The sequence below is a fragment of the Bufo gargarizans genome, chromosome 9 (genome assembly GCF_014858855.1).
Source record: "Bufo gargarizans isolate SCDJY-AF-19 chromosome 9, ASM1485885v1, whole genome shotgun sequence".
Taxonomy (NCBI): domain Eukaryota; kingdom Metazoa; phylum Chordata; class Amphibia; order Anura; family Bufonidae; genus Bufo; species Bufo gargarizans.
Window position 1 is genome coordinate 139496232 of NC_058088.1, and position 12304 is coordinate 139508535.

The 12304-nt window shown below is 42.4% G+C and overlaps 1 protein-coding gene across 2 annotated transcripts in view; it reads right to left on the reverse strand.

Moving 5' to 3' along the window:
- Positions 1-12304, reverse strand: part of PIN4 (peptidylprolyl cis/trans isomerase, NIMA-interacting 4) — a 108167-nt gene that overhangs the window by 30562 nt on the left and 65301 nt on the right. For both annotated transcript variants that reach the window (XM_044268762.1, XM_044268763.1), the window contains exon 3: positions 11174-11293. In XM_044268762.1, the coding sequence (XP_044124697.1) occupies positions 11174-11293 (120 nt within the window). The remainder of the gene's footprint in view (positions 1-11173; positions 11294-12304) is intronic.

The window sequence follows — 12304 nt, forward strand, 5'->3', positions numbered from 1 at the left end:
TGTACGGCCACACAGCGGGGCGTAGAGTGAAAGGTGCGCCGTTTGGTTTTTGGAAGGCATGTTTTGCTGGACAGTTTTTTTGACACCATGTCCCATTTGAAGCCCCCTGATGCACCCCTAGAGTAGAAACTCCATAAAAGTGACCCCATCTAAGAAACTACACCCCTCAAGGTATACAAAACTGATTTTACAAACTTTGTTAACCCTTTAGGTGTTGCACAAGATTTAATGGAAAATAGAGATACAATTTCAAAATTTCACTTTTTTGGCAGATTTTCCATTTTAATATTTTTTTCCCAGTTACAAAGCAAGGGTTAACAGCCAAACAAAACTCATTATTTATGGCCCTGATTCTGTAGTTTACAGAAACACCCCATATGTGGTCGTAAACCGCTGTACGGGCACACGGCAGGGCGCAGAAGGAAAGGAATGCCATACGGTTTTTGGAAGGCAGATTTTGCTGGACTGGTTTTTTTGACACCATGTCCCATTTGAAGCCCCCTGATGCACCCCTAGAGTAGAAACTCCAAAAAAGTGACCCCATTTTAGAAACTACGGGATAGGGTGGCAGTTTTGTTGGTACAAGTTTAGGGTACATATGATTTTTGGTTGCTCTATATTACACTTTTTGTGCGGCAAGGTAACAAGAAATTGCTTTTTTGGCACCTTTTTTTTTTTTTGTTATTTACACCATTCATCTGACAGGTTAGATCATGACGTAATTTTAAAGAGCAGGTTGTCACGGACGCGGTGATACCCAATATGTATACAATTTTTTTTATTTATGTACGTTTTACACAATAATTTCATTTTTAAAACAAAAAAAATGTTTTAGTGTCTCCATAGTCTAAGAGCCATAGTTTTTTAAATTTTTGGGCGATTATCTTAAGTAGGGTCTCATTTTTTGTGGGATGAGATGACGGTTTGATTGGCACTATTTTGGGGTGCACATAACTTTTTGATTGCTTGCTATTACACTTTTTGTGACGGAAGATGACAAAAAATTGCTTTTTTTACACCGTTTTTATTTTAATTTTTTTACGGTGGTCATCTGAGGGGTTAGTTCATGTGATATTTTTATAGAGCCGTTCAATACGGACGCGGCGATACCTAATATGTATACTTTTTTTTTTTATGTAAGTTTTACACAATGATTTCATTTTTGAAACAAAATAAATCATGTTTTAGTGTTTCCATAGTCTAAGAGCCATAACTTTTTCAGTTTTTGGGCGATTATCTTGGGTAGGGTATGATTTTTGCGGGATGAGATAACGGTTTGATTGTTACAATTTTGGCGTAGATGCGACTTTTTTGATCACTTTTATTACCTTTTTTGGGAAGTAAGGTGGGCAAAATTCCAATTTCATCATAGTTTTTAATTTTTTATTTTTATGGCGTTCACCGTTCGGGTAAAGTAACATGACCGTTTTATAGATCAGGTCGTTACGGACGCGGCGATACCAAACATGTGTAGGGAATTTTATTTTTTTCATTTTTAATCAGTGATAAATGTGTTTTTTGATTTTTACTTTATTTTTCACTTTTTTCACTTTTTTTTTGACCCAGACCCACTTGGTTCTTGAAGATCCAGTGGGTCTGATGTCTGCATAATACAGTACAGTACAATATATATTGCACTGTACTATATTTTACTTACACTGAACAGATCTATGCTTTCAGCACAGATCTGTTCAGCACCATGGACAGCAGGACGCCTGAGCAGGCGTCCTGTTGCCATGGGAACCTTCCCCGTCTGCTCAGTAGTGGCCAGAACTGCGCAGACGGGGAAGGGTAAGGACAGGGCTCTGGGGGGGCTGCCTGGGAGCTCTCTCCCTCTCCATTCGGGGGACTGCAAAGGCACAGCAGCCCCCCGATCGGAGAGGGAGGGAGCTCCCTCTTACTGTTAACCTTTTCCATACAGCGGTCCGTACGGACCGCTGTATGGAAAGGGTTAAACGGCTGACATCGCATCACCGATGTCAGCCGTTTATACCAGGGTGCCAGCAATGTGCTGGCACCCTGGTATAACCCACTAGACGCCAACGATTACGCAATGGGAGGCGGGCGGGGGATCGCGATCCCGCCTACCGCACCGCCCGCAACCCTCCCCCTGCACCTCCCACCGGGCAAAAATCACTAAGGGGTGCAGGGGGGAGGGATACATTTATATTTTACAAATGCAAAAGTTTCTGATCCCCGCGGTCAGGGACCGCGGGGATCAGAAACTGCAGAAATCGCAGCAAACCGCAGGTCTGAATTGACCTGCGGTTTGCCGCGATCGCCGACATGGGGGGGTCACGGGACCCCCCCGCGCATTTAGCCTAGGTGCCTGCTCAATGATTTGAGCAGGCACCGGGTTCCGATCACTGCCAGCCGCACGGCAGTGATCGAAAATGCACAGGGCGTACATGTACGCCCTGTGTCCTTAAGTACCAGGGCACAAGGGCGTACCTGTACGCCCTGTGTCCTTAAGGGGTTAAGGACCACATTCCCTGAAAGAAGCAATCTCTCAAATGGGCGCCCTAGCCTCTCTGACTCACGTCCGTGGTAATTACTATTGCTGGAGACATGTTCCAGGGAACTCCTTTCTTTAGATTTTCCGGGTTCACCCACTAGGATAGGGAGTTTTTTTCCCTTCTCTGAGAGGATTGTCCTGGAGTTGAGGGTGAATATGCCGAACGGCAGGCATTGAAACTGGTAATGGTAAATTCTTCCCTTGTATTTGATCGCAAATCTTAGATATTGTTGGTGCTGCTGATGTATGGGGATGTGGTTGTAAGCATCATTTAAGTCCATGTTTCTATTCAGTGATACAGTCCTAACCTCAGTATCTGAGGAATGGGATTTAGGGGTCATTATTTTTGAAGACTTAAAAGGTAGGCAGACAATAGTCATAGAGCAGCAGGAAATTATAGCAGAATGCTTGGGTGTATAGGGAGAGGCATTACCAGTAGAAAGAGGGAGGTGCTCATGCCGCTCTACAGAGCACAAGTGAGACCTCATTTGGAGTATTGTGCGCAGTACAGAAGGATATTGATACTTTGCAGAGAGTTCAGAGAAGAGCTACTAGACTAGTACATGGATTGCAGGATGAAACTTACCAGGAAAGATTAAAAGACCTTAACATGTATAGCTTGGAAGAAAGACGAGACAGAGGGGATATGATAGAAACTTTTAAATACATAAAGGGAAACAACAAGGTAAAAGAGGAGAGAATATTTAACTCCTTTAAAAACGCTTTAACTTATCCAGGCCATTCCGAGACAGTTTTTTCGTCACATATTGTACTTCATGACACTGGTAAAATGAAGTAAAAAAAAAAAAAAGCATTTTTATTTATAAAAAAAAATAACAAATTTAGCAAAAATTTGTAAAAAAAATTTGCAAATTTCCAAGTTTCAATTTCTCTACTTCTAAAATACATAGTAATACCTCCATAAATAGTTATTACTTTACATTCCCCATATGTCCACTTCATGTTTGGATCATTTTGGGAATGATATTTAATTTTTTGGGGATGTTACAAGGCTTAGAAGTTTAGAAGCAAATCTTGAAATTTTTCAGAAATGTTCAAAAACCCAATTTTCTAGGGACCAGTTCAGGTCTGAAGTCACTTTGCGAGGCTTACATAATAGAAACCACCCAAAAATGACCCCATTCTAGAAACTACACCCCTCAAGGTATTCAAAACTGATTTTACAAACTTTGTTAACCCTTTAGGTGTTCCACAAGAATTAATGGAAAATAGAGATACAATTTCAAAATTTCACTTTTTTGGCAGATTTTCGATTTTAATAATTTTTTTTCAGTTACAAAAGCATGGAGTAACAGCTAAACCAAACTCAATATTTATGGCCCTGATTCTGTAGTTTACAGAAACACCCAATATGTGGTTGTAAACTACTATACGGGCACACGGCAGGGCGCAGAAGGAAAGGAATGCCATGCGGTTTTTGGAAGGCAGATTTTGCTGGACTGTTTTTTGTTTACACCATGTCCCATTTGAAGCCCCCCTGATGCAACCCTTGAGTAGAAACTCCATAAATGTACCCCATCTAAGAAACTACACCCCTCAAGGTATTCAAAACTGATTTTTACAAACGCTGTTAACCCTTTAGGTGTTCCACAAGAGTTATTGGTAAATGGAGATGAAATTTCTACAGTAACAAAGCAAGGGTTAACAGCCAAACAAAACTCAATATTCATGGCCCTGATTCTGTAGTTTACAGAAACTGTAACCGCAGAAAGGAAGGGAGATTTTGCTGGACTTTTTTTTTTTTTACACCATGTCCCATTTGAAGTCCCCTTGATGCACCCCTAGAGTAGAAACCCCCAAAAAGTGACCCCATTTTAGAAACTACGGGATAGGGTGGAAGTTTTTTTGGTACTAGTTTAGGGTACAATGATTTTTGATTGCTTTATATTACACTTAATGTGAGGAAAGATAACAAGAAATAGCTGTTTTGCACAGTTTATTTTTTGTTATTTACAATATTCATCTGACAGGTTAGATCATGTGGTATTTTTATAGACCAGGTTTTCACGGACGCGGCGATGCCTAATATGTATATATTTTTTTTATTTATGTAAGTTTTACACAATGACTTCATTTTTGAAACAAACAAAAAAAATACATATTTTAGTGTTTCCATAGTCTGAGAGCCACATTTTTTTTCAGTTTTTGGACGATTACCTTGGGTAGGGTATGATTTTTGCAGAATGAGATGACGGTTTTATTGGCACTATTTTGGGGTGTGACATTTTGATCACTTGCTATTACACTTTTTGTGATGTAAGGTGACAAAAAATGGTTTATTTAGCACATTTTTTTGTTTGTTTTTTTACGGGTAACTTTATTTGGGGAAAATGACGTTTTTGTTTATTTTTACTTGAAACAATTTTTTGGGGGAAACTTTTTTTTCCACTTAATTTTTTGTATTGGAATGCATTGGCTGTATGAGTAATACAGTGTGTATTACTCATACAGATTCCGGGGCCTGTGAGATCCAGGGGGCTGGATCTCACAGGCTCTTCACCGGAAGGCAGCGCATATGCCTCAGGAAGGCATCGCGCTGCCTTCCATGCCATCGGGTCCCCCGCACAGCCCTATGGGGACCCGATGGTACCGCCCGCTGCCGCAATAGATAAAAGCCGCAAACCGCAGGTCTGAATTGATGGCATGGGGTCACAGGACCCCCTCGGGCATTTAACCGAAGTGCCTGCTCAATCACCTGCGCGGCGGTGATCGGAAATACACAGGGCGTACAGGTTACGCCCTGTGTCCTTAAGTACCAGGACATAAGGGCGTACGTGTACGCCCTATGTCCTGAAGAGGTTAAAAGAAGAAAAACTGCTACAAGAGGACATAGTTTTAAATTAAATTAGAGGGGCAAAGATTTAAAAGTAATATCAGGAAGTATTACTTTACTGAGAGAGTAGTGGATGCATGGAATAGCCTTACTGCAGAAGTGGTAGCTGCCAATACAGTGAAGGAGGTAGGCATAAGACCATCCTTCATATAAGATAGGGCCAGGGGCTATTCATAGTATTCAGTATATTGGGCCGACTAGATGGGCCAAATGGTTCTTATCTGCCGACACATTCTATGGTGCATAGGAACGCACATGGTGTTATTAGTGGCATTGTTGATCTTAGTGATTTCATTTGGAATTTGTGATATACCACCCATTTGTTCAGGAATTTTAGGTTGATAATTGTCCTGATTGAGCCGTCTGGTTTCTTTATGAAGAACAACTTTGAGTAGAGTCCTTTGAATTCTTATTGCTGAGGCACCTGAATTATCGCTCCCAGACTTACCAGTACGTTTGCCAGAAGTTGACTCTGCAGAGAATCTGAAACTCCGTGATCTGAAAAATCTGGGGAGGACCATGGAACTCTATTCTGAAACCCTGGCGGATAGAGTCTAGAATCCATTGGTTTTGTGTGACTTGCACCCATCTCTGCCAGAAGAAGTGCAATATCCCCCCCACGCTCTCCAGAATAGAATCCAGGACTGGTTTAAATAGGTAAGAGCCAGTGAAGGAGATTGCACATAATCTATTCTTGGAAGCTATATTCCCTGACCATGATTTAAGCCAGAGCACCCGTCTTGCCGTATTTGTTAGTGACTCATTCCTTGCTGAAAACCGGATGGATTTTGCTGAGGCATCTGCCATAAAAGAAGTAGCCATCTTTGATAATGGTAGTAACTCCAAAATTTCTTCCCTGGATGTTTTTAGCTTGAGATGGTTTTAAAGTTGTTCGAGCCACAGAAACATCGCCCAGGCCACGGATGTGGCGGCAATATTTGTGTTAATGGACACAGCCGAAGATTCCAATGCTTTTTTTAAATAAGCCGTCTATTTTTCAATCCATCGGATCGTTCAACTGGGATGAATCCTCAAATGGAATAGTGTTTTTCTTTACCACTTGAATATCGACTTTAGGGATCTCTTTTTGTCTCTCCCGGGTCTGCTTTTAAATTCCTGTGGAACATATAGTTTATTTTCTGCTTCCTCCCATTAGTCTTTTAATTCCTTCAGATTTGAATTTACTGGAAAAAGCTTCTTCTTTTTTGCTCTCGAGCACCCAAACATTTCATCTGTCTTATTGCTGTTAGGAGGGGATCTAAGTGTTCTCCGGAAAATAAGTATCTTCCTGGTTCATCCGAGAGAGAGGAAGAGGGATGTTCTTCTTCCATCTCTTCTGAGTGATATAAGCCATCATCCTCAGAATAAGAGTCCATCTGAACCCTGAGAAGTTAGGAGGGTGGTGGAGAGGGGAATGGGGTAGGGACATGGTTTAATTCTGCCGTCTGGACTTCTTCTCTTATTGGTGATTTATTTTTGGTTCCACAATAAAAATAAAAAAAATGGAATGAAGTCCGTATGCATTCCGTTTCCGTATTTCCATTTTTCCGTTGAAAGATAGAACATGTCCTAGTATTGCCCGCAAATCACGTTTCGTGGCTCCATTCAAATCAATGGGTCCGCAAAAAAAACGGAACACATACGGAAATGCATCCGTATGTCTTCCGTATCCGTTCAGTTTTTCTGAACCATCTATTGAAAATGTTATGCCCAGCCCAATTTTTTCTATGAAATTACTGTATATGCCATACGAAAAAACGGAACGGAAACACAACGGAAACAAAAAAATGGAAGAACGGATCCATGAAAAACGGACCGCAAAACACTGAAATAGCCATACGGTAGTGTGAAAGAGGCCTAAGGCAGAAGAGAGAGAGAGAGCTCGGTTCATATAGAACTCTCTATAACACAGGACAAAACAGGGCAGGGAGTGTAACTTACATGACTCTGGACGGGGGAGTCTGTACCAGCCTCCTGCTTTTCAGACTTTTGAACCTCCATGATGTACAACTGAACACTCAGCCATCATCATTTACATGGACTTACCCCATTTTGGTCCGACCCCCCCGCCGCCGCGAAGCTTCGACTCCTCTTCCTGGGGGACTCATCCCAAGGAAGAGTCAACCCCCAAGCGAGGCCTCAGATTACTGAGGCCTCCAGCATACGATGTGCGCGGCCATCTTCTTCTGGTGACTGCAAACGTGCACTTCCGGTCACGTGGTCCGGCTTGGCAATCCTCCACCATTGTGCGTCTAGAGGAGTGCAGGAGCCACAGCAGAGTCCAGAGCTCCCAAAGCAGGAGAAGCGGCATCGGCGTCCCCGATACCATGGTGAACTTGAGGTTACATGTCCTGGACGGGGGCTTGAATAAAGGTGTCCAGGAATGGTCCCAGACCCTCAGGTATTGGGGAAGAGCTAGGGGACCCCTTCCCAGAGGGGTGCTAGCCTAGGCTACCGGAGGCTGAGAGGAGAAGCAAAAAAAACCCGACCCAGCCTCAGCCTTTTCCTAACCTATCTTCTTTCTTCATCCCTTAGCAAGGACTCCTCTCTGCTCCTATCCCCGTAGGGACAGGAAGAACACTGGAGAGTGGGGGTGTGGAGGGTCCTTTTAATCTCCCTCGCTTCCTTCCTGTCCCTACAGAGCCCAATAGGACATCCTCCAGTGGGTGCTGTCATGGAGGGACATCCTGGAAAACTCTTTTGAAGTGACTTTTTTCTGTTGACCCCCTAAGGTATTTACAGTGTCTCACAAAAGTGAGTACACCCTAGGGATCGACCGATATAGATTTTTTTAGGGCCGATACCAATACCGATAATCTGTGATAGCCGATAATTTATACCAATATTCTGTGAATTTTCATTTTTGAAAAAATAAAAGTAAAATGTTTATTGTTAACGTGTAGTTATTTTTTTGTAAATCTTTCTTTTTCATTTATAATTAATATTTTGGTGTTTTTTTTTTTTTACTAAATATTAGCCCCCTTAGGGACTAGAACCCTTGTCCTATTCACGCTGATAGATCTCTATCAGGGTGAATAGGACCTCACACTGTCCCTGCTGCTCTGTGCATAGTGCACACAGCAGCATGGAGCTTACCATGGCAGCCAGGGGTTCAGTAGCGTCCTGGCTGCCATTGTAACCGATCGGAGCCCCAGGCTTACACTGCTGGGGCTCCGATCAGAAGCTGCCACTGCACCACCAATGATAATAATACTTGGAAGGGGGGGGGGGGGGGGGGCGCACTGCGCCACCAATGAAGATAAGTCTCTCATTAATTCATATACAGGAGGCGGGAGCTGGCTGCAGAATCACATAGCCAGCTCCAGACCTCTATGAGCGGTAGCTGCGATCCGCGGCACCTGAGGGGTTAACTACTGCGGATCGCAGCTACCACTCATAGAGGTCGGGAATCAGCTATGTGATTCTGCAGCCAGCTCCCACCTCCTGTATATGAATTAATGAGAGACTTATCTTCATTGGTGGTGCAGTGGCCACAGCCCCGCCGCCCCACCTCTTGTCCTCCCTCCTCCCATTGGTGGCAGCAGCAGCACAGGGGGAGGGAGACACTTCTTCCTTCTCCCCTGTGTTGTTGAGGAAACACGGAGAGCGCTGACAGCAGTGCGATCCTTGTTCCCCATACGTTATCGGTATATAGGCAAAATAGATGCCGATACCGATAACGTTCAAAATCCTTAAGATTGGCAAAACCGATAATCGGTCGATCCCTAGTACACCCCTCAAATTTTTGCAAATACTGCATTATATCTTTTCAACACTGAAAATCTGACACTTTGATACAATGTAAAGTAGTCCGTGTACAGCTTGTATAACTGTGTAAATTTAGTGTGCCCTCAAAATAACAACACACAGCCATTAATGTCTAAACCGCTGGAAACAAAAGTGAGTACACCCCTAAGTGAAAATGGCCAAATTGTGCACAATTAGCCATTTTTCCTCCCCTATGTCATGTGACTTGTTAGTGTTACAAGGTCTCAGGTGTGAATGGAGAGCAGGTGTGTTAAATTTGGTGTTATCACTCTCACACTCTCTCATTCTGGTCACTGGAAGTTCAACATAGCACCTCATGGCAAGAACTCTATAAGGATCTGAAAAAAAAAGAATTGTTACTCTACATAAAGATGGCCTAGGTTATAAGAAGGTTGTCAACACCCTGAAACTGAGCTGTAGCACGTTAAACAAGACACGTTTCGACCGAGCTGCAGCACGATTAACAAGACAAGTTCCACTAACAACAGGCCTCGCCATGGTCGACCATAGAAGTTGAGTGCACGTGCTCAGCGTCACATCCAGAGATTGTCTTTTCAAAATAGACATACGAGTGCTGCCAGCATTGCTGCAGAGGTTAAGGGGGTGGTGTGTCAGCCTGTCCGTGCTTAAACCATAAGCTGAACACTGCATCAAGTTGGTCTGCATGGCTGTCGTCCGAGAAGGAAGCCTCTTCTAAAGATACTGAAAGAAAGCCTGCAAGCAGACTAAGGACATAGAGTACTGAAACCATGTCCTGTGGTCTGATACATTTATTTGGTTCAGATGGTGTCAAGCATGTGTGGGAGCAACCAGGTGAGGAGTAAAAAGACAAATGTATCTTTCCTACAGTCAAGCATGGTGGTGGGAGTGTCATAGTTTGGGCTGCATGAGTGCTGCCGGCTGTGAGGAGCTACAATATATTGAGGGAACCATGAATGCCAACATGTACTGTAATATACTAGTATGACACCCCCCCCGCTTCGGAAACTGGGCCGCAAGGCAGTATTTCAACATAATGACCTCAAACACACCTTCAAGACGACCACAGCCTTGCTAAAGAAACCGAGGGTAAAGGTGTTGACTGGCCAACCATTTCTCCAGACCTAAACCCTATTGAGCATCTGTGGGCCATCCTCAAACGGAAGCTGGAGGAGCGCAAGGTCTCTAACATCCACCAGCTCTATGATGTCATCATGGAGGAGTGGAAGAGGATTCCAGTGGCAAAGGGAGTTGCTGGAAAATAATGGTGGCCACACAAAATATTGACAATTTAGGCACAATTTGGCCATTTTCACTTTTGTACTCACTTTTGTTGCCAGTGGTTTAGACATTAATGGCTGTGTGTTGAGTTATTTTGAGGGCACACCAAATTTACACTGTTAAACAAGCTGTACACTGACTACTTTATCTAAGTGTCATATCTTGAATGTTGAAAATAAAATGAAAACAATGTATGTTTGTTTGTATAATTTAATCACAAAACTGCTACACTAAATATAGCTAAAATGTGTGTACTTTTGTATATTTCAGACACAAAGTCCACTGTACTATTGCTAAAACCTATAAAGAATATTTTTTATTTTATGAAAAAGAGGTTAATTCACAGGCAGGATCACTTCACGACCAGCAGGGGTCACTCTCACAGCTTAAAATGCCCCTTCTGGCTTTATACTCTTTTCTTCACAAAGGATTGTTGTGACAGCATATCACAAAGAACACCTACCTAGAGACCACTTTGACTGGTCTCCAGGATCTTAACTGTGACCATAGCAGTCTATGTGGTCGAAGCAATCTGCTGCTTCACGGGGTGGTAGCAGATTGCAATGTAACCCGATGCTTTTATACAAGGGTTGTAGTTAACTGCCTATCCCTATGACGGCAGTAGGCAAGTGGTTAACTATGGCTGGCCTGGAAGCTTTCACAAGGCTCCAATGCAGAGAAATCTCTGATCGCGACTACTGAAGACCTGATGCACCACTGGCTGCAGTAAAATAGTTTAGGCATAATATGGGAAGTAAATGTAACGTGCAGCTTACCCCTTGTCTGGCCTTATCCTCACTGTACTGAATAGCCACCTCACTAAATCGCACTCCAGACTTCAGTCTTTCCATGGCTTCCATAACTTTTCCATGTTTTTCACAGAGAATATGTCTCACCTGAAAAAATAACACAATCCAACTGTTTATTCTGCCTGCATTAATATTATCAAAGAAATGTAAAGAGCATTACATTTGTCAATGCTAAACAGGTATTCAGAATTTACAATACTGATGGCCCCACCTTTATCCTTAGGATAGGCCATCACAATCAAATTGGCGGCGTCTTACTCAGGTGACTGCTGCAGCCTTTTCATTGTTTAAACTACACGCCATGTACTTAGAGGCAGCTGTGCATGGTATTGCAGATTTGTCTTATTCATATTTTTGCTGTTTTCCACTAAATAACCTCATGTGAATAAAATATACCGGTTAAAATATAGTATAGCAGTGCTGATTTGAATACAGGACAAAAGGATTCTTTAAAGGGGATTAGTCACCTTTTTTTTGTCAGTTAAAACCAGATAGTGACACACACACACACACTTTTTTCTAATCTGTTTTTTATTTTCTGATTGCAGATTTATGTATTATGTTTCATGAACATGATTATGGAGGAGGCCATCCTGCCTGAGCTGCTTTTAAGAGCATTTAGAAATATGCTTTACAGTAGCCACCATGAGCCATATTAAACACAATGGACAGGATGACTCATTGACTTCCATGGGAAGAGTTTTCTAGGCATGTAAAGGTCAGGCAGATAGTAGCATAAACTGTGATTCCTCCTATTGTGAATGGTGGATCCTTGATATCTATATATGATTGACATCTGCCATTCTAATCCTGCATGTAATGATAAGCAGATAACTGCAGCAAAGTGATTAGTAGAGAGCAAGATGTGGACTACTATTAGGATTACCAGCTAGTTCGAAGACTGCAGGATTTATTTATTTTTTCACCTAAAAATAATCATACAAAATGATATAAAAATATGTTTAACATGTTTTAAACTATAGGTTCTCCCTTTAAAGGGTTATCCAAAGTCTAACACATGAAACCCAATGCCCAGGCCCCTAATATAGATTATACTTACCTGATCCCTGGCACCTGTGTTGCTCCTGATCCCCGCAC